The sequence below is a fragment of the Thamnophis sirtalis genome, unplaced genomic scaffold, assembly GCF_051295495.1.
Source record: "Thamnophis sirtalis isolate CommonGarterSnake01/CBP01778 unplaced genomic scaffold, rThaSir2_p1.2 scaffold_2, whole genome shotgun sequence".
NCBI lineage: Eukaryota > Metazoa > Chordata > Lepidosauria > Squamata > Natricidae > Thamnophis > Thamnophis sirtalis.
Genome location: NW_028261382.1, coordinates 122,435,234 through 122,459,401, shown reverse-complemented (window position 1 = coordinate 122,459,401; position 24,168 = coordinate 122,435,234). Strand labels below are relative to the sequence as shown.

General features: G+C 38.1%; 1 protein-coding gene across 5 annotated transcripts in view; it reads left to right on the top strand.

Annotated features, from left to right (window-relative positions):
* Positions 1 to 24,168, top strand: part of RIMS2 (regulating synaptic membrane exocytosis 2) — a 293,405-nt gene that overhangs the window by 36,409 nt on the left and 232,828 nt on the right. For all 5 annotated transcript variants that reach the window (XM_087706787.1, XM_087706790.1, XM_087706791.1 and 2 more), the window contains exon 2: positions 15,239 to 15,476. In XM_087706787.1, coding sequence (XP_087562913.1) covers positions 15,239 to 15,476 — 238 coding nt within the window. The remainder of the gene's footprint in view (positions 1 to 15,238; positions 15,477 to 24,168) is intronic.

Genomic DNA, 24,168 nt, shown 5'->3' with positions numbered 1-24,168 from the left:
TTCCACTGAATACAGTGTTATGTGCTAATTAGTTAGCAGGTATAAAACTACACTAAATAACCAATGTTGCTTTCCAAATTTTCATTGATAAAATGAATTGTACCTGGCCTTTAATTTGGTTGATGGGAATGCAAGGTGCCACTTGCGTTCATATAGAACCAAAACATATAGAAAGTTAAGTAACCCTGCTTAACTTTCACATAAATAAATATACTTTAAATATTAAATACATTTAACTTTTAGATAAATACATATACATGATTGATATGACTGTGCAATTGAAATTTCAGTCCATTTTAGCTGCCTAAAAAGTTTGTATACATCTAATACTTTATACATCGCCACTGAATCATTCCTTGTCAATATTTGTCAAGTTGAAAGGCTTTGGCTGACAATGTTTTTGGTTGGGTGACATTTATAAATGGCTAGCCCTTGAGTAGAAAGTCAGAAATTAATTCCTTTAAAAAAATACAGTGATTGTAACAGTAATTTCAAAATAAAATACATAGGTGTATATTTAAAAGAGCTGAACATCAATCGTTTTTAAAGCAGGATATAAAGTGTATATTATATTTTCTGAAGTTTTAAAAGTGTCTTTCAATTTTGGAAGATTGAACATGATGGCATGGATTAGACTCTTTATCTTTATGTATTGGTTATATTCACCTCTGAAATATTTTGGCACATAAATTACTATTGTTTCAGTACTAGCAGAATAATACAATGAAGATAAAAGAGGAAAATATAACTTTGTCAGACATTCCTACTAATTTATGAAAGTTATTCAGGCATTGAAAATGGTTTGTTGTATAATTTGGGGGAGAGACAAAACATTTTATCTTTATTATATGCAATTTTCTTGAAAATTTCTAATAGGTATATTTTATATTAAGTTATTGCCATCCATATGATAATTAGAATTTAAATTTCAATCCTAGTTTTTATCTATACAAACTATAGTAATATTGAAAAATGTAGGCCATGGTTTAGGTACACATATGTATGTAGTATTCATAATACATAAGGTATATAATTGAGGAAGATCATATTTCGGGGATTAGTCTAGGATATAATACTACTATCATAAGAGATATGTTATTTATGAATTGATAGGAACATGAACATTAGATCAGAGCTGTATACAAATATATCCATGCATAACTTTTGAATCTTAATTCTGTTTTTATTTTTTTAAGTATTTGATGTTTCCAACTAGTCTACTAACAATTCCATTGAAATCCACTGACCTTCTTAATGCTATTTTGACTATGATGTAGCAAAACAGAAACTGTGAAGTTATCTGTTTGCTTGGATAAGAATTCTTTTAAGTGACTAAAAATAAACCTTGAACTAGCTGGTGTGATATAGTTTTATCAAGGTTAAAATGCCTGCTGGTTAAGAGATGATACATTTCTTGGTCTCTTTTTATCTGTCCTGCACTCAATTTTAAAAAGATCATTTTTGTAATCATTCAGACAGATATGAATCCTGTAGAAGCATCTTGTATGTGCTTTTAAAACTTTTAAAACTATGACTTGTATTTGTTGACTGATATTTTTTATTTCAATATACCATTGTTTAGTAGCTTTGCATATTCAGTACCACTATTTTCAGCCTTCTAGGACTCTCAGGCTTCCTTTAACCTTACTGCTGCTTATAATTGCGGGTCACTTTTTAAGACTCTAAAATTTCTTTCCCCTACCCACTCTCCATCACGCTCAAAATCTTTAAAATATTTCAAGAACAGTTCTCTAGTTTCTGCATTTTCTAAGCTTCAATATACTGTATATACAATTAAGATTTTCCTTTCTCATGAAATGCAATATACAATTAATTAAGCATAATAATACATATTATATGCTTAATTACAATGAGCATAACTTCCCAATTGACAGGGAGATTCTAAGTGAAGAATTCAGCACTGTGATTATAATTCTTTTAATTTAATATATGAAGTGTGCCCTAGTAAAATGAAATTCATACAAATGCTAAACACACAAGCAACAGATTTGTAAACATTTATCCTGACAGACCTATATCAAGTGAAAATTTCAACAAAGTCTTGCTTGTCTTTATGGGGGTTTGAGATTTCCAATCTTATGGAAAGTTGCTACATATATGGTTTTTCTTCCAAAATCCTACTATTTAAGTTGCTGATGGGAATTGTGAATGTGATATTGCTTTCACTTTACTTGTTCCATTAAGATTTGAGAAGGAGATAAACTAATGAACATAATTACTAAATAAAGGATAAGAAATCCAAATTAATTTCTAGTAGTTTTAGAGTTATATTATTATTTGTTCATCAGTGGTTTATCATTAGTCTTATAGAGAATATAAAGATAATACATTAGCAGTATTTTGGGTCCCCCTCCCCGAATAACAATTGTTGAAATAAAAACATCTTGTGGTCAATCAAAATAAAAATTTGGTATCTTCAGTTATACATGGTGAATCCATTTAATTTGTTTAGAGAAAAAATGAATTCCCACTGCACAAAAAATATTTAATTCACATGGAAACACCTAAATCCTTAATTGCAATCTAATTTCCAACTTAAACTCTCCAAAGCCTAGTTGTTACTAGAGCTGCAAAGAATTTTATTTGATGGAGTGTTTTTGTTAAAAAGTGTTTTTGACAAACCTAATTTTAATTAATAATTTTGTTTTCCAAATTTATTCTTTCTCCCTCAACAAGAAACTGAAGACAAGTGCTTTTGACTCAGGTCCACGCGTGCCAGAGGTGGCACACAGAACCCTCTGTGGGCATGCATGCGGTTGCCAATTACTCTTCTGGTTTCTGGTACATGCATGCATGCCAGCCAGCTGGTCTTCATGTATGCCGGAGCGTTGGAAACCCAAAGACCAACTGGCTGGTGAGCATGTGCATGTGCCAGCTTGTCTTTGGGTTTCTAGTGGTCCAGCACTCACAAGTTCTGGTTTGGGCACTTGGTGCCAAAAAGGTTCGCCATCACTGCCCTATACACATCTCCTTGAGGTTTTATCTTAGCTTCTATGGTCATTTAGTGTATTTTTGTACTTTTTTCATGGGCCCTAAAAAACCGAGCAGTGGTAGCGCTGAGCAGAAAATTACTTTGCACCTCCATTGATCAAAAAGAAAAGAAAAGAAAAGAAAAAGTAGGCAAATATGAGATTGGTACTTGTATTTGGATTACTGATCTTCCTAGGGAATACAGTATGCCTAGAACAATGGTCTCCACCATCATTAAGAATAAAGAAGCAATTAAAAAGGCTGATGTTGTGAAAGAAGTTAAAGTAGTAACAGAGCAGCATTCCCAAACCCTCAAGGAAGTTGAAAAGCTGTTATTAATTTGGGCAAACGAGAAGCAGTTAGTGGGCGACAGTGTGTCGGAAGGCATGATATGTAAAAAAAGTATGTCGGATGGCATGATGTGTAAAAAATCCAAACTGTTGCATGCTGATCTCTTGAAAAACAAACCGGGACCAAGTGGTGAGACTGTTGAAGTTTTTAAGGTCAATCATGGCTGGTTTGATCATTTTAAAAAGTGGACCAACATCCATGGTGTTGTTAGGCATGGCGAGGCAGCGAGTGCTAATAAAAAGGCTGCTGATGAATCTGTCCCTGAAATTCATGACTTCATAGGGTCTGAGGGTTTTATTCCCAGCCAAGTTTTTAACTCTGATGAGACCAAACTTTTCTGGAAAAAAATGCTAAGTAGAATCTACATCCCAAAAGAGGAGAAGGTATCACCAGGCCACAAACCAATGAAGGACAGGCTTACTCTATCGTTGTGTGGGAATACTAGTGGGGACTTAAAATCAAGCCTCTACTATTCTATCATAGTGAAAACCTGTCAGTTTTCAAGAAGCATAATGTCATAAATATCAAACTCACTTACGATATGGAGGGCAAACAGGAAAGTTGGATAATGGGGCAATGTTTTACCGAATGGATAAATGAAGTGTTTATGAAACAATATGAAACATATTTGCTGGAGAAAGATTTGTCTCTGAAAGCTTTCCTAATAATTGACAATGTACCTTCCTAACCTCCAGGTTTGGAGGATTACTAACTGGAGGAGTTCAGCTTCATCACTGTAAGATTTCTACCCCCCCCCCAACACTATCTCATCCAGCCCATGGATCAGCAGGCCATTTTAAATTTCAAAAAGTTGTGCACCAATTTGTACACTAAGGCGCTTTTCCAGAGGTCTTTGAGACCATCTCTGCCATCTAGGTGACCCTCACAGAATTCTGGAAGGAGCATTTCAATATCCAATATCATCTTATTGATAAGACCTGGAACGAAGTCTTTTATAAGACAATGAATTCGGCATCAAAGAATTTGTGATCAGAAGCTGTGACTCAGAGAGACTTTGAGGGTTTGAGCCTGACAATTGTGTCTTTTGGCCAGTCCATGGGTTTGGAGGTCAATGCTGCAGATGTTGAGCAGTTAGTGGAAGAACATCATGAAGAGCTGAATCTGAGGAGCTGCTGGAACTACAGAAGGAGTATCAACAAGAGGAGGCTAAAGAGATTTCTTCAGGTGAGGAGGAGATAAGAGAGGATGTCCCCAGTTCCTTGATAAAAGAAATGTGTGCACAATGGGTAGAAGTTCAAAACGTGGTGGGAGAAGTACCATCTGGACAAAGCTCTGGCAAACACAAATGTGAAATTACTCAATGACCAAACAATTTCACAATTCTGAAAAGAAGACAGAAGCAGTCCTCATTGGATAGTAAAGGTGACAAAAAAATGCTTCAGAGCCTGTGGTGCAAGTTGAAAAAAGGCAGAAAAGAGCAAGAACACCTAAAATGCATGTCATGTCCCAGTGCGAGGGGACTTACATACTGAGGTGAGACATTTGGTAAAAGCTAACAGTCTTTATTGCTAACATTGGAGGCAGTAAGCAATAGTTTGATGGCTAGTGCAGCTGCTTGGCTAACAGGAGCAGCAGCTGCCAGTCCTTTGATATCGCCTTATATAGTGGCACCAGTTTCTCCTCAGCCAATCAGGGCTCAGCAGCTTCTGTGTCAGGCACGGACCAGAGGGAAGACTGGACACAGGAATTCATGTTTCCAGTGTTCTATTGGAGGGGGATTTCCCTTTCAAGCAACATTCCATGCACCTTCTCCTCCTCACCATTTCCCTCCCACCATTCCTGTAATGCTTTCCCAGAAGGCAAGGAAGAGCTGACTCGATGGCCTTCAGGGGAGGGTCAGGAAGATGCCAATGTCTCTGTTCACTCTGAGCAGGGAGTGAACGTGTCAGAGGAAGAGGCAAGGCCAGGAACCTCATAGGGCTGTCAGGGGAACGGCCAGATGAGTGCCTGCCTGGAGAGGAGAAGGGGGAGATACAACTGCAGCTGGCGGGCTTGGAGACCCAGTCAGAAGCATAGCGTGGAGAAGGTCATAGATTCATCCAGTCAGCAGATATGAGAAGAAACTGCCTCCTTTACCAGATCCTATAATGCATAGGGCTGAACTGAAGGAGGCACAAGGGAGGTCAGCAATGCTATTGGTGAGGAGGCAGCTTTGTCCCTCCTAACGAGTTGCACCAGCATGTGCCTATTTAGCTCAACAGATGGAGCAATGTGACATTGGAAGCAGCTACCCATTTTCTCTGCCATGCATGCGCTCCAACTCTGTGACCTCAGACCTGTGCTTTGTGTGATCGCGTGTTTGGACTTCAGATCTGATTCTAGGACTTTGGGCTTGTGCCTTGACATGGAACTATCGTGTGTGGATTCCGGATTATGCCTCAATTTCAGATGGTGTGTGGACTTGTCTTGTGCCTTTCCCTGCAGACTTTACACCCCTGGGCTTAAGCTGTGCAGTCTTGGATTCAGGGAAACTTTGCAGTTGGTGGGAGTGGGACTTTTCCTAATAAAGTTTTTAAATTTCCCCGTGAGTTCATACGTGTGGACTGGAACAGGATAATCTCATTAGGACATGGATTCTTCTCGGTACAGATAAAGTGAAGTTTTCATTTATATTCAATAGAAGTGAGGTATCGATTAATTTTGGTAAATTATGTATAATTCATGTAAAATAATGATACACAACCCTATATTTTTACTGATTGCCTTGAAATGTACATTGTCTGGTTCGGGAACGCATTAAAATTATTTACATTGTTTCTAATGGGAACATTTTGTGTGTGGTACTTATCAACCAGTTTGCAAGCACTTAGCAACCATTTTGCATTCATGACGGTTGCAGTGTCTCTTTCATACAGTTTATACCTGGTGAGGCTCAGCTGGGCATCCTTTTGCAAAGCAGTGAAGCAGGGCAGCGGTCAGCCTCGGCGGGGGGGGGGGGAATTTGCATCGCGGGAGCAGCCAAGCGCCCGGGCCTGCAGCAAAGGGGCTTGGCGGCTCCCGCAATGCAAAGTGCCCTGCCGCCCACCCGCCCGCCCGCTGCCGCTTGTCTCACAGCCGGGGCCGCTCCGAGCCGCCGGCCGCTGGCATGCGCTCCTGTGAGAGCCTCTGCGCAGCGCTGGGAGGCCACGGAGAAGCTTCGCTCTGCTTCTCACCCAGCCTTCCCCCAGAGGCGATCCGGGACTTCCAGCGGCGGAGCCTGGAGAAGCAGGCCGGGGCAGCGGGCGGGTGGGCGGGCGGCAGGGCACTTTGCATCGCGGGAGCCGCCAAGCGCCCAGGTCTGCAGCAAAGAGCGAACCTCCTCCTTCTCCCCCACTCCTCTCTCCTCTGAAGCACGCCCTCCGAAATAGCCCGCCCAACGTAAGCGTGCTCAAGAAGACATGATTCGCTGCTTCCAGATCAGGAGGCGGGAGAATTAGTGCCTCTTTTCCATCTGAACTTTTTTGCCTTTTAACTCTTTCTTAACTTTTCGAAGGCGAAAAATTCCTCATGGAAAAGAGGCCCCGAGTTCTCTCGCCTCCTGCTTTGGTTAACACTAAGCAGACACCAAGCCACTGTGACCTGGAATCTGGTAGCAACTATCTTGGCTTTAATTATTTTAAAAAAATATTTAAATTTCTTTCTTTTTCCTGAGGAGACTGGTGAGGCTCCGCCTCCCTTGCCTCTAGTGACTGCACGTCCCTGCTTTCATATGATTGCCATTTACAACCTGCCCTGCTGGCTTCCCACAAACAAAGCCAATGGGAAAGCTGGCAGGAAAAGTAACAAGTCACTGGTCTCCTGGCCAGACATAAATATGATTCGCAAGAGAGATATGATTTTCAGTTACTACAGAATCATCATGAGTATGATGACTATAACTGAGAACAGTTCCTAGCACTTCTACATGACATTGTATTTGTTGCAGCTAAAGGAAGTTTTTTACTCTTATGATTTGGGGAGGTATTTCTTCAGAAAATTTATCTATAAATATTTGAACTGAGAGATATGAACACTCTTTATTATTTATGTATCACATTTTTACAGCCAACCTAATTCTTTTTTCTATTTCTTCAGTATTAGTGCTATGTATGATATATAAGTGTGCATTTAATTTAAAAGAGGAAGAAAGGAAGAATAGATAGGGGAAAAACCCATATGATGCCCAGTTTCTTCACCGTTTGACTTAAACTTGACAAATTGTCAACTCCAACTGAAGTTAATCTGGGGCATTTCTGTCTCCCCAATAAAAATGTGCTTTTGACACGTTTGTGTGTGTGTGTGTTTATGTATGTATGTGCATACATACCACCTAGAAGTAATTATAAAATAAAAGTAGGTTGCATGAATAACTACACATTAAAATTAAAGCTAGTAAAAGATATTTATTTATACAATTATTTAAGTCTTTCAGAGAATCAAGCTGGAATAAAGCTTTCATGTACTGAGGTAGAACTGCTCTAAAAATTGGAAATTCTTTGTAAAATGAAACAGTAATTAAGTAGAAGTTGGAATAAAGCTTTGCATGTACTGACATAGAACTAATCTAAAAATTAGAAATTCTTCTTAGAATAAAACAGTAATTGATTAAGTCATAAAACCACATAGGAAGATAAATAAACGAATCTACAGAGGAAAAATTAAGTCAAGTCTAATACAAAACTAGAGGGTCACAGCCCAAATAAAACAATACCAGTTGTAACAGTAACAACAACAAAAATTCTACTGAATAAAAGCAGTGAGTAAAAGCTGAAAAGAATAGGACAGCATTTCCTTGAGATGTAAATACTTAAAAACTTTTGATAAACAGGAAAGAATATTTTTAACACCACAAAAACACATTTTACTACAATTCAGACAACAATGTCATTTGGGAAGCAGCCTCTAAGAATATGATGTATGGCAATGAAAAGTGCTTTACCTCTATCTTTTTTTGAGTTTCATATATTTTCTTAAATTAGTTTTAATTAAATATGGAAGAATTAATTTTGTGGTTGTCATATTGGCTAAATTTCCATGCTGATTGATTCCAGTATTTAGTCAGACCAATAAGTGCCTTTGTTGGTTGGGAAAGTGGCTAGTATCTTTCCTTCATATCATGCTTTAAGCAAATTTCAAATAGAGCGGTTATGTACAAGAAGAAGTCTACTAAAAAGAGGAGGTAGATTGAAAGTTTTGGCCATTTAAACCAATGGTTCCCAAACTTTTTCAGTCCACCGCCCCCTTGGTGCTACAAACTGATCCTCAGTGCTCCCCACCCAGTGGTGGAATTAATTTTTTTTTACTACCGGTTCTGTGGGCGTGGCTTGGTGGGCGTGGCTGGGAGGGTCACGTGACTGTTGGTTTGCATGATGGAAGGAAGATAGTAACAGTAAAATTCAAAACTGTAACAATTAATTGTACATTTATTCAAAATCCAATTTAAAAACATTTTAGTTAATGTTAATTCAACAAAATTGTTGAACATGATCCAGTGATACCAGGTTTTCAAAGTCTGATAGTCATTTATCAAGAACCTTAGTAACTAGTAACTTAGTAAATCCAGTAAAATTTAGTTACTTCACTGTTCAGTAAATTCTGTGTAATATAGTACATGCTTGATCATTCACACACACACACTGCTGCCTTCCCCCCCCCCCCCGCCAAAATAACAGAGTGGGGTGGGGGTAGAGAAGGAAGACTTTGTTCTGTGGTATCTGCCATTTCAGAAATGCTCATTACACTGCTCCACGTGATCAGTCTTTCCGTATTCCTCAATATATTGGTGCCCAGCAGCTGATCAAAACCCTAGTAGTACTTTTGGAGCTGTAGATGATACTATGGCAAAATACAAGCCTTGCAGCTCATGTATACTCATACAACATAAGAGTGATGCCATTATCCAGATTTATCTGTGACAAAGGTCTCACTGTGCATAAATATCAAGATGGGAAGGGCACTTTATTAAAAAAAAAAACCTGCAGTGTTTTGACTCCATTTGGTTATAAAACATCTTGTTTGGTATAATGGAACATTTAGACAGCATTTTCTTCAAATATGGGACGTTGTTCTATCATAATTTTGCTTTGCTTTGCTTTGCTTTGTTTTTTCCTGTATGTGACAATATCCAACTTTAGACAGTAATTAGACCAGTTTTTTTATTTACATTTTTAAAAACAGTATATGTTGGAAATGCTTATCTCTTTCCCACAGCCTCCCCTTCCTCCCACTCCTCGCTTTTTAAGGCCACTTCTACAAATGGAGCAAGGAGGCAGAGGGGGGCTAGCCTCCCCCCCTGCTGCATGTTTACCTGTGTGGCATTTCTAAGGTGGGAGGGGTAGAGATAGGCAAGAGTGGCGCATCTGTGGAGCGGGTGCAAGAGAAATTAGGGGGTGGATCCATTGCACAGGAGCGCTGAGGCTCAATCCTCGCAGAGGCGGCCAACAGAGCTCCAGGCAGAATTGCGCCCTGCGAGGGGGTCACCACCAGCACTCCTCTGCCACCTCACTTGCCTCTTAGCACCCCCTGCCATCCCCTTGCCTCTTAGCACCCCCTAAGTCATCCCACCACCCCCAGGGGGTGGTACACCCACTTTGGGAACCACTGATTTAAATAATAGGCATTGTATGAAGTGTGTATTATATATAGCATTGTTTATTTGATAAATCCAAAGCTTGAATTGGATTTGTGTGTGTTGGAAATATCATTGTGAAAATGTGTAGTGTAAGCATGATTGATTTCATCTTAGTTCAGGGGTGTCAAACTGGTGGCACATGGGCTAGATGTGTCACATGCAGGCCACGCCCACCCCAGCTTTGTGACAGCAAAAAATACCATGATATGTCTCTTGACATCAATGTCAAGTGACACAGCGAGTTTGACACCCATGCAGAGGTGGGTTCCTACCGGTTTGCACCGGTTCGGCTGAATAGGTAGTAACTCAGCCTGCCATGCCCCCGAACCGGTTCTATCGGTGGCGCCATAGGCACAGCCATCTTTTTTTTTCTTTTGCGCATGTGCAGAAGCTTTTTTATACTGTGCATGTGCGCGTGTGTGCACAAAGTGCATCCCTGAGCGAACTGGCAGCAGCAGCCAGAACCCACTCCTGCACTCATGTCTTAGTTTGTTAGCTTAATAGGTCTGTTCTTGTGTATGCTGGTGTTTATTGCTAGTACCTCTACCTTATTCTTTTATTTGAAGCTTTATTTATATGAATAGTTAAGATCTGTTGCCCCAAAATCATATGACAAATAGTATTACAGTATTAATTCTGGTAGTCTGTCATCACTGTCTCTATCACTATCACTTTTCTTTCATGTATAATTATTCCAAAGCCTATTTTCTTCTATAATAAGTTTATGTGAATATTGTAAGGTTAGATGATGGGGTGGTAAACGCTTCTGATTCCTGACTACATTAGCACCCCTACCATTGTCTGTGCTTTTCTTCTATTCATTTAAAGAGGAAACCATCAAGTAAGAATAATACTGTTGCAGCAGTAAAAGGATACAACTTGCTTAATAATTTAGCACTCTCATGAATTTGTAAATGATGTGGAATGATCTCGTTCTAATTCCTGTTATTATAATGTCTGGGGGGGGGTGTTGTACATTTCAATGTTAAATTAGCTTAATATATTATTGGGCACTTTATTTTCACAATATAAGGATTGGTCATAACATTGCAGAATGTCAACTTATATTTAATAATATGGTTAGTTTCTTTCTATTAGTCGTATCTTTACACACACACAAACACACAAACACACACACACACACACACACACACACACACTATTAAAATGATAAAGCCACCCAACCAATGATGGTTCTATGGGTCATGCAAATTAAAAACACTTATAAATAAAAAGTAAGAAAAAAAATGGTTATAGCCAGGGACAATTGACAAATTCCAACAATACTTACATTGCTATCTAAGTGTCTCCATTCAGGTGGATACACACTCCACCTATCTTCAAAGCACAGCAGGGTAAAGGCTATTTAAACCCTGGGTGGGGGGATACTTTTTCAAAGGGCAGTTGCTACAACAGAGAAGGCATCCCTTCAAATCCCATCAAATAGCATTGCTTAATAGATAGGAAGGGGAACATGTTACTTTGTAAGAACTTAGAAGTTGGACAGAAACAATGGGAGAAAGACTCTCCATCAGAGAGTCAATACATGGCATAAAGAGCTTTGTAGGTGAATCAAGGGACCCGTGCCTCAGTGACTAAGACGCTGAGCTTGTCAATCAGAAAGGTCAGCACTTTGGCGGTTCGAATCCCCAGCGGAGTGAGCTCCCGTTACTTGTCCCAGCTTCTGCCAACCTAGCAGTTTGAAAGCGCATAAAAATGCAAGTAAAAAAATAGGAACCACCTTTGATGGAAAGGTAACAGCATTCCATGTGTCTTCGGCATTTAGTCATGCCAGCCACATTGACCACAAAGAGACGTCTTCGGACAGTTTTTGGCTTTGAAACTGAGATGAGCACTGCCCCCTAGAGTTGGGAATGACTAGCACATATATGCGAGGGGAACCTTTACCTTAGGTGACATCAAGCACCCTGAAACACACCCACAATTTCTTAATAACCAATGCAGCTTATGCAAGGAAGATGATCACGTCACCATAGCTCCTTGTGATGTAATAGAAAGCTGGCACCTGAAGGCTTGGATCGTAATCAGTGTTGCAATAGCTGGAACTTCAGAAACTGATCAGATGTTTATTTTTTTCAGCAAACCATAACTTTGAATGGACGCTGAATGAATGAATGGACGTAACTTGAAGACTACCTGTATTCTGAAGTAGCTAATAATTAAAATTGTGGAAACTAAAGAATAATCAGTAAATGCGTTATCAACAAGAATAAAATATATATTCATTCAGAGGAAGCTTGCAGTATGAGATGTAAACTGAAGAAAAGCACAGTGCATATGAATGCCTCGTAGAAATTAACCTTTATCTTGTAGGGTTACTTCTGTTTCTCTTATGTTTTGCTGGCCATATGGGCCTTTTCTCTATAGTTAATTTTTAATTTCGCAAAGAAGTATAAAAATATGCTTGGTAGATGGAACATTGCCAGGCTAAATCAGAATCCCCAGATTAATAAAATACAACAAACTTATTCACTATTGTATATTGACAATGAAAAGGACAAGAAAATTGACATACAAAACAATTTATTTTCTTTCATTAGTTATCACTTATTTGTTCAGAGCTGTTATGTGTAATTGTTTTCATAGGGCTGTTGTTACAGAAACTGAGATTGTTTAGTGTTACTGAAATTATAGACTTTATTTCAGTAGCGTTTAAACATTTTAATCCTTGTCTATATAGTATTTATCCAATTTTTTAAACAGGTATCCCACATTCATCGATCTCTTGTATTTTTCCATTTCTCCTTTTATATTTTGTAGTTTTACAATATATTATTCTTAACTGCATGTTCTTTTACTTTCTAATGCTCATTGGATCTCTTTTATTTCAGAAATCAGTTCTGTTATTTTTAAGGACAATTGGATGAATTCAGCAACTCAACATGATAGCATTCTATGTTACTAATCATTTCTTTTGTCTTAATAAAATTAAAGTATTCATACAGTGCAATGAAAATCTCTAGGTACCTTTGCTTCTTGCAAGCATCTCCGGATTTCTCACCTATTCCTTGAGAGAGTTGATTTGCTCACTAAGTGCACTCTTCTAATTTTGGCCAGTAGGCAAATATTTTTTTCTCAAATACAACGCAAGGTCCTGTTTATCATCTTTAAAGCGTTTGAATGGCACGGGGCCAAATTATTTGCAGTACTGTGTCTCCCCAAGGGAATCTGCCCCTTCTACCAAGTTAGATAAAGTGGGCATGCTCCAGGTCTCTTTCTTTAAATGTGGTATCTAATGTGACCTAGGAAAGTTGCTAGGTGGGGCTTCATTCTTTTAACCTCCTAGAACCGTGATGGCGAACCTATGGCACGCGTACCACAGGTGGCATGCGGAGCCATTTGTTAGGGCACGCAAGGCGCTGGCCAGCTAATTTTGACCTTCCTTTGAGGCCTTTTTCGCCCTCCGGAGGCTTCCTCAAAAAACCGGTCCTATGGGCAAACCAGAAATTCAGGAATGGACTTTGTTTGCTTTTAGGACCGTTTTTTCACCCTCCCGAGCCTTCAGGAGGCTTCCCTAAAGGCTCTGGAGGGCGAAAAACGAACCTATGGACAAACTGGAAGTCACAATTCCCAAACTTCCGGTTTGTCTGTAGGTCTGTTTTTCGCCCTCCAGAGCCTTTAGGGAAACTCCTGAGACCTCCGGGGGGGGGGGAATGCTGTTTTCACCCTCCCCAGGCTCCTATAAAGCCTCTGGAGTGGGGGGTGGGTGGGTACTGGTCGTGCGCATAGCGTTATAGGTATGGCACACCAGTGTACAACTCCCCCCCCATGCTCCCTCCACTTTTGGCATAGGAGCCAAAAAAGGTTCACCATCACTGTCCTAGAAAGCCTCAAAAAGCTTGCACTTTCCCCAAGCATAGAGTTTAGATGAGAGTGGAGCTCAGAGAATGTAATTGTTTATATATTAAGAAATGCTGGTTTGGAGCACTGTGAATTTTTTAAAAAATGCCTTTAATATTTTCTTGGAAGCTTATTATTGTTTCTATGAGTGACCAAGGTTTTGGTACATAAAATGGGTAGCCAAGTATTTCTTAGATAGATGGGCATCAATCCATCCATCCCATCCATCCATTCATAATTATTTACATGTCTACATACATCTGAAATACTAACAAGCTCTGGAAAAATTTCAATTCAGCACTATTTTGGCAGTTTCCAACTTTCTTTCTGATAATTTCTTCTTTTTACCAAATCTGATCTGTAGCATATGCTCAATATGAGTCTAAATAGTCTTCATGAACTGTTTCATGTGTTATTGACCTTATGTGATTAGAATGTATACATTTTATGTACATTATATACAAAATCAGAGCTAAAAAGCTTATATCCCTTCTGCCTCATATAGAGAGTGGAAAGTAGATCCTATATTTGATAATCCACAATTTTCAATGTACTGTATATATAATACAGATTGAAAATCATTTAATCTACTTCTGGAATACTTGAACTGTCAGTCACTCCCAAGATTTATAAATAGTCCCATACTTTTCTGTTTTTCAGATAAAGAAATATACTTGAAATGTTATGGAAAAGAGGTAGTCAAAGTATAATAGAACCATGGAAACATATCTATGGAAATGATATGAACTGAAAATGCAGGGCCCAGGTTATGGAAGAGGTGAAGTGGTGGGACCTGGAAGCTAAACCTAATCAGGCTTGCTTAATACTTCCATTGGAGGCTAGCAGGAAATTCTAGGGGTTTAGGCCACACTGGGAAATTGAAAAACATCTCAGAAGGCAATGGTGCATTTTCTCCTATTGCTGCCAAGAAAAATTTTCTATGTCTATGTAATCACAGGAGCTAAGTATTACCTTCACAAAAAATAAAGCTTTATTAATTTTAGGATTGCTGAGAGGATTGTTAATATTACCAGCAAAATGAATGTTCTCTTCTTAGGAAAATTTTGTAACCTGGAGGTCACCTAATTTATTTTTTCCGTAGAATGGATGCATATCCTCATAATCTATTTGCTGTTCCATGTAGGCTAGCTTCTCATAATAGAGACAATAGAGTGGAATGGTGTGTATTTATTGCTTTAAGATTTTAGACATTACCTTCAAGGGAGGAAGCACTTATGCTGAAGATAACACCAGGCTCTTGTTAATTCATTGCATGAAAACAACAACCAAATTTATCTTCATTAGGATAATGCATCCTCACTTTTTAAAAAAATAAACTCAGTATAATTTTTTTTAAACATTTTTTTTGGTACTTTTACATATATATGAATATTTATCTACAATTTTTTTTTTGGGTGCGTGCAGGAAACTACACCAACAGTTTGAAATGTATAAAGAACAGGTGAAGAAAATGGGCGAAGAATCGCAGCAGCAGCAACAGCAGCAGCAGCAGCAGCAGCAACAACAACAGAAGGGCGATGCTCCAACCTGTGGCATTTGTCACAAAACAAAATTTGCTGATGGCTGTGGCCATAACTGTTCATATTGCCAAACTAAATTTTGTGCACGTTGCGGAGGACGAGTATCTTTACGTTCAAACAAGGTATGTTACATGTTATATAAACTTTTATTCTGATGTTGATTATTTCATTTGTCTACCATTTTTGCAAGTCACACTTTATTTGAAAAAATATTTTAAGCACTTAAACACATCAACAAAAACAAACACATAACATACACAAACAACACTGGAACTAAACGTTCCATCGCACAGCAGATACCTATTGGTGCATCTTTACAGTTATTGTTTCCCGTCCTATACATTCCAGTTTTACATTCCTTGTCATGTACTCTTCCTTACTTGTTTATGTTTAGCCATTTATATTAGACTATCATATTGCTTTTAATATATTGCATATATTGTATATATTTTTCTTACATTAGTGTATCTTATCTTTCCTACCCATTTTCTTATCGCTATATCCTAATTCTTCTACTATACATTACTTTTACATTTCCCAATTTCTTATTTCTATCATCTACCCATTTGTACCATTTCCCCCAAACTGATTAGTATTCTGATTCCTCCTTTCCTTGGATTTCCTTTGACAATTTGTAAGGCCCACACACTTTAATTGGCATACTTGGGACTGCACTACATATTGTAGTGGGTGGGCCCAAAACAAAATTTGATTTCATTCAGAGATTGCTAAAATTAAATATATTTATTACTAAGCAACCTGTGACCCTTGGTTCATCATTTCAGAGAAAATTCTTCATCAAATTCCTCCATGCCTTCAACATCAGCAGAGCTGCTAATATCCTGTCTTCACTGGAAAAAAATCTTAAAAATGTAGAGAGATTTTTCTGCCTTAAAAATAGCCCATGTTGAACTGTATAGAGTTGTCAAACACCAAGAGTTTACTACAGGAGATATTTTATGATATATTATGTGATAAAATACTTTATGATACCTTTTTCTCTTGAAAATAAGACCTCCCAGATAATAAGCCCAATCAGGCTTTTAAGCGCATGCACTAAATAAGCCCTCCTCCAAAAATGAGCCCTACCCAAAAATATTGCAACACAGAAGCAGCCCTGAGGTGACCACGCTCGCCCTCTCCTCAACCTCAAAAATAATAAGATCTCCCCGAAAATAAGGCTAAGCGCTTATTTGGGGGGGGGGGGGTCAAAAGAAAATAAGAAAACGGGCCCGTTTTTTGTCAAAAAAATTGCATGCATAGCTTTATGGAGGCTTATAGAGTGCTGCTGGGGGATGGGGGGCAAAAACGCCCTGTTTTTTGCTCATTTCTGCCCTCTCCAACCCCAAGGGGCTCTATGAAAGCCTCCATAAGGGTATGCACAGCCATTTTGGTGAAGGGGCGGGGCTTCGGGAGGCAAAAAATGCTGTATTCAGTGTATAAGATGCACCCAGATTTTCACCCTCTTTTCTGAAAAAAGGTCCGTCTTATACTCTGAAAAATATGGTACCTTGTTTCAAAAAGTTTTGCCTTTATGATGCACTGTTCTGTCCAGTTAAATGTTACAAACACAAAGAATTTTAGTAGTATATATTTAGTAGCTTGGATGAGGCCAATAGGCACTGAGTCCAATTCCTAAATGGATTAAAATGGGTTTTCTAATCCCTATGTATTCAATTATATTCAGCTTTAGTTTCCCTCTTTTTATTAACATTCAACGTTATGTGGCTACTTTCACCCAATATTCTTGCTACTTCAGTTTCCTTGATGAAGTAAATAAAATGTACAATGTTTATTTTCAAATCAAGGATAAATGATTCTCTTGTATCTTCGTCCAAACTCCAAAGGAAAAAAAGATTATAATTACTTCTCAGTCATGTGCTTAATTCTCTCCATCTGTCACCTTCTGTCAAGGTGTTGACTAGAAGGCTTAAATATCACTTTCCATATTGTTTCATATTTTTTTTATATTGACATATATGTTTATTTGCAAGTTTTGACTAAATGTGCAGGCAGTTATTAATTACTTTGTATCACACAAACAACAGCATATTTTAAAGTGTTGCTCTGCTTTTAATTGTTTATTTATTCCTGCTAGTCTATGATTCTAAACACTTTTGAGTCCAGAAATATCCATGTGATATTTACTTACTAAACAGAGAAACAGAAGGAGCCTGGCTGGGCAGAAAGTCAGTGTGTGTGGGAGAGATTTCTAACTTCCTGTCAGCTTTCCTATGTGCTTTCCTTGTGGAAAGCTGGCAGTGAGCATTGGAAACCATATTCCCATTCCCTCCCCTCCCCTCCCCTTCCCTTCCCTTAAATAGCTGCTGCTGGGTGAGGAAGGGAGCAAGAGAATATACAAAAGGCCAGTTCAGCACAAGTGTAGACTAACTTGAGAAAGGTGCAACTTTCTCCATTTACTTTCCCCCTGAAAGTTTCCCACATGCAAATACTTTGATAATGGGAATATGGCAAGGAGCATCAACAATTATATCAATTTGTTCCATGTCCCCCAGCAACCTGTGGAAAGCTGTCAAGAAACATTGAAAATAAGGATCACATATCCATGGCTGAGCATAGCACACCATAGTGCTGAACAGCAGTGGTGCAGCACCACTGAAATGGTAAAAGAAATATCCCCAGATTTCATTTTCTCAAGAGTAATTGTCCCGGCATTCTGTATGTTAGCTCACTTAAGATACTTTTTTTAAACAGAGTTTTTCCCTATGATGCACTGTTTTACCCATCTGAATATCATAAAGTATTCAACAGTTACAAGAATTTTAGGAGTATTTAGATGTATGCATCTATGAACAAATAAATATATATTCCACAATTGTGATCTAACAATGAACTAAACTACTGTATTGTCATATACTGTTGTCGTCTCCCTGCCCCCACATATGATGGTTTCTATACCTATAATTCTTACTTACTTTCATCATTGGGACATATTTAAGGAGTTTCTCACTCACTCATGGTTGTTTTGTATAATAATTTTATTACTAGGAGCCGTGGTGGTGCAGTGGTTAGAATGCAGTATTGCATGCTAATTCTGCTTGATTGCCAGCCCTTTGATTCTCACCAGGCTCAAGGTTGACTCAGCCTTCTGTCCTTCCAAGGTCAATAAAATGAGGAGCCAGATTGTTGGGGCAATATGCACTTTGTAAGCTGCTTAGAGAGGGCTATAAAGCACTGTGAAGCAGAATATGTCTAAACGCTATTGCTATTACTACATACTCCAAGATATGTTTAAATCTACTGAGATCTCAGCAGATTTTTCCTCTGAAAACTAGATGTGAATTACAAAACAATGATGCATTTTTGTAATACTTTTGATTTGAATTTGAGCAGTAGGAGAAGAGGGAATAATCCTACCATATAGCACTATATAACAGTTACAAATGCATCTCTTGAGATAGATCATGGCTGTGTCATCTAAAGTACTGGTTGAGACAAATATTTGGAGGCAAGTCACTGTCCCAGTTTATTTTGGTAGATATACACCTCCCCTGTACAGAAAATACAGCTTCTGATCTGACCTATTGTGAACTCCCATGTCACTCTATATATGATCAAGGAAAACCAGTGGCTGAAATTAAGTGGCGAAGGAAGTATTGTGAGTTTTCTCATTCTGCTGCTTTACACTGTAGTCCCTGACAAAAGGAAGATTTATCAGCCTGCTAGAATTTAGGATTAATATTAATGATTGTAAAAATTGAAAATAAACTTGAAACACTGACACTGAAGTAAAAATTTTGGAAGACCATGAAAGCTGATTTCCCCCCTAACCATTGGGATAGGGTGAGTTTGGAGTCTAGGGGGACTGTTGATGTATTATAGAGTGTTGGGTTGGGAGCAGTAGTGGGTTTTGGCTCCCGTTGCAACAGATACGCTGCAACGGGAGCCGGGCATGCACCATGAGCATGCGCGCTGCGCATGCATGCACACCCACTGTCTGCACACTCCAGCTGCTTGGCAGAGCATCGTGCAGGCGCCGTATGCTGCGCGCGCATGCACAGATGGCCCGTTTCCTTCAAATGCAGGTAAGGAACGAATGTGGGCAGGCGGGTCCTCCAAAGCACTGTTCCGGTATGGTGGCTGCTGCTTCTGACAGGCACCGCTACGCGTGTACCAGGACATACCGCCTGCAACCCACCATTGGTTGGGAGCCAGATTCTTGTCTGGCTTATTGTGAACTACCCAAAGTTTTGGCTAATCATGTAGGTTAAATAAACAAACATTCTCTTAAACCTAAAACATGATTTTAAAAAAATTACAGATACTTGTATCTTGATTAAAAATATTTACTGATTTGACAGATCAGATTTTGTGGGTTGAAATTGAGGGGGGCATGAAATTTGCACAAGAAAGCAATATTAAAAATGAATATTTAAATTCAGCAACGTAAAAAGCTAATGGTCCCGGTATCGGTATACTTGAGTTATAACAGCAGTTGGGACCAGAATTTCTAATACTGTTAAGGTAAAGATTCCCCTCGCACATATGTGCTAGTCGTTCCCAACTCTAGGGGGCAGTGCTCATCTCTGTTTCAAAGCCAGAGAGCCAACGCTGTCCAAAGATGTCTCCGTGATCATGTGACCGGCATGACTAAATGCCAAAGGTGCATGGAACTCTGTTACCTTCCCAGCAAAGTGGTCCCTATTTTTTCTACTTGCATTTTTACATGCTTTCGAACTGCTAGGTTGGCAGAAGCTGGGACAAGTAACAGGAACTCACTCCATTACGCGACGCTAGGGATTCGAACCTCCGACCTTTCTAATTGACAAGTCTTAGCCACTGAGCCACCATGTCCCTTGAAGTTATAAGGTTGTAAAGAGTGACTTCAGTGATCCCATTACTTAGCAACTGCAATCCCAGCAGTTCTTCTTGCTGTTGTTAACCAGATCCCACCGACGGTTATTTGAAGACTCCTGACCTGGTGCCTCCCAGTCCCAAACTTCAATAAGGAAAAGTTCCCTCCATCCACCTATTCCCCCCCATCTCTGCCGTTTGGGCCACCTGCTTACCTCCTGCCATTAGCTGCCCCGTCACCCAGCCCTGCCTACTGCCAAAATGCAGGCATGCAAAAGAAAGCCCCGATTGCACCAGAGCAAAAGAAGGCCCTAGTATGCTGCATCTCTCCATGCTCAATTATAGATGTGCTTTCACATTTGAATTGTTTAAGAAAATTGAGTAAATGCTATCTGAATCTAATATTTATTTAATTTGCCAATAAACACTGTCCATTCTGATTCCTACTTGCCTGTTTTCTTCCATATCTCTCTAAAACCAGTGAAAGCCAGTTACGTCTATAAAAACAGATGCAAATATTTAACTTTTAAGAAAAATAGCTAAGAGATATACATAGGCTTTATTTCTCTTTGGCTGAAGGATCAATAACATACAAAAATGGTAGCTATTTTACAGTAATACAAGATAATCTCTATATTATTTTATCCTTGTAATGATCTTGGAAAAAACATTTTTTTAATTAATGAGATCACTTACCTCCTATTATATTTTGTTAATTTGGGTCACAGTAAGTATGTTTGCGTGATGCACCAAGGCTTGGCTGGAACTACCTTATCCATGGATCCGGTGACTGTTTTGCAAATTGAGAGGTTATAAATTAGCCTGTCACAGATTAACCCGCTGTCCTAGATTTGGGTAACACAGGACACTATGATTAAAAATAGGTTAACTTGAAAGTAACCTTTTAAAACTTATTTTGGCAAAAGAAGTGGTTTTATTTATTAGGTATATTCCTTTTTCCATTCAGGAACTCAATATCACCGTTAAGACATTCTGTGAATTCCTAACATATGAATTCTACTAATATATAAACTATGGATCCAGGGCAATGAGCAAAAGAAATTAGCAAAAAAGACACAAACCAACTCTGGAGGTTGAATGTTAAAATTATATTAATTTGTTAAGGGCAGTGACTCTGAGATGATACTTATATTATTTGATTGACATACACAGCAAAGTGAAGGCTCTAACTCTACCATAAAGCATTCCTTTATAACTTATAAATGTTATAACCTAGTGGAAGCATAGGTTAAAGTCTTTTCAGTTCTACAGCCAGAATGATGTTTGAGTGTTGAGTTGTATTTGCCACCTGGTGAGGCATTCTTAAACAATATCAAATGTTGTTAGGTTTCGGTCATATGCCTTTATAAAAGTTAGCTAAGCCGCCCGTTGTTTTAACCACAGGTGTGTAATAGCACACCTAAGAGTCTTTTGAGTACAGTTGGACTTCATGCCACAGTAGCAGGCTATTAACATTTAATAAGATAGATTTGGCTTCAGCTGCTGGAAAGCCGGCTGAGGAATAGATAGACAGATTGCTAGATAGATAATGAAGACATGAGAATCAAGTTGAATGTATCTAGCCTTTGCCTGGGCTTTGTGATTAGAATTTTGTCTAGACAATTCCATTAGAATAGCTAGTACTTTAAATTTGGGAATTACTTATACATCTTTGCTTGCAAATGGATATCCTCCTTTTTTGCTTGAAACAGTAATTAATACTTAGAGCAGCCTTTTATTTACCTCCTGTATTTAAGAGAAAACTACCTATGAAGAATAGGTTTAGAAGAAGCAATTTAGGCTTAAATTAACTAAGTCTGTAAAATGACATTTCTATTTTTTAAAAATAAAATCCTGTAAAGGAATAATTACAGTTGCAATTGCTTTAATTATCAAAAGATGCCTCCATAGGATCAAGAAAAAAGAAAGGAATTCAGGTAGTTATCCATTTCTTAATTTGTGTGGACTGATTTTTGAGGGTGAATGTTATGATTTAGCCGGTCTTTAATATTAGTAAAATAATTTGCTCAGTAAGCTGGCTTAAAAAACTCTCTGAATTTATAAAGCAATAAATTTTTGACATATATAACAATTTATAGCAGTTGCAATGTTTTTTTATGTAATAAACTCCATGCGCAAATGAAATTTATTAAAAGGGTATATTTACTAAAATTTATTAAATGGGTATATTTACTAAAGTACAGTTACTATAAATATTTTTACATATTTTCATTTTCCACTATCACCAAATGTCATAGAAATAACATTTTTAATGATCTACATATTTGAAACTTAATTATAAAACCCATATTTGGAGAGTTTTTGTCAGTTTTAATCAGAAAATGCTCAGTATCTATTTTAACTATTAGTAGAATAGGTTTTTTTAAAAAAATCAAGTACTTTATTGATTGATATGTGCTGTCATTTTTTATTTCTAATGACAACATAGATTTTCTCCATGAAATCAAGTGTTTAGGTAACAATTTAATTGGTTAGGTAGTCATAAATAATCATAGAATTTTGTTTGCTATTTGCTGTTATTTAAGATTAATCATATAATTCAAAAATGATATATTAAATGAATAGTAGCATGTTACCAAAACAGAATAGTAGACTAACATATAGTTTCCAATTAATATTGAATATGTACTTGCTGGAAAATATAGACATTGATGCATTTTAACTGCACTGATAATTTTATTAAATTCTGTTAATTTATTTCTACTAATTTGTTGACTTTTTCTGTTACGGTCTGCTCAGGATATTTGCATATTTTAGTTAACAACTTAAAACAGTTTTATTAACAAAATGAATCACAGACTCAAGATAGTGAAGAGGGGAATAAATAGCTACTGCCAGAATTACTGTATTTTTTGGACTATAAGACGGTGTATAAGACGCACCAAGATTTGAAGAGGTAAGTAAGAAAAAAAAGTTTTTGCCTTCCCTCAGCCCCCAGCGGCACTCTGCAGGCTTCAGCGGGGCTGGGGCAAGGCAAAAATGCCCCCATTTCTGCCTTGTCCCATCCCTGCTGAAGCCTGCTGGGGGCTGAGGGAAGGGAAAAAAGTCTCCTTTTTTTGCGAAAAACAGCCCGTTTTTTACAAAAATGGGATGCGGGGGTGGGGCTTCCGGAGGCCAAAATGGCTGTATTCGGTGTATAAGACATACCAACATTTCCATGCTCTTTTAGAGGGGAAAAAGGTGTGTCTTAAACTCTGAAAAATACAGTAAATCACCTTTCAGATGTTTTAGTATACAACTTTATAGGTTCTGTATTGGCTGAATTCTCTGGGACTAATATAGTTCCACATACTGTATGGCATCTAGCTAGGGAATAATAATATGGAAATAAAGTAATCCATGAATAAACCTGAATACTTATCAAGGATGCATGACTGAAAATTAATTCACACCATTCATGAGCAACATAGACTTGTGTTTTCTCGTGAAGTATTTTAAGAGAAGATAAATATTCACATCTGAAGGCTGTTCTGATTATAGCACATTCTTTTACACGTGCCTAGGTGTTTGAAGATAGTACTTCTGTTTTTAGCATTTATGATGTTCCAAGTGCGAATCAGCACTGAAACACTTCTAAATTCTTTATGAACTAAAAAGAGTAATTAGGGTGGTTAGATTTTATCTCCATTTTCATTGCGAAGCAGTTTTTTTTTAATATCATACTAGCTTTTTGAGTCATAAAAATGGGGAGCCAGGAACAAGTTCCTCCAGCTTTTTAAAATGTAAATGTTGCTGAATAAGGGAAATAGGTTTGGATTTCTCCAATTTAAATTGATTATTTCCCATGAATATTTTTTTTTACTACTAACAATGCCATAGCTCAGAGGCATCAAACTCGCGGCTTATGTCCTGGATGTGTCGCACGCTGGGCACCTCCACCCCCTGGTATAGCGAAGGGGGAAAAAGTGTGATATGTCATGTGATGACAGCATATCAAGAGTTTGACACCGCTGCCATTGATAGATTTTTTCTGTGATG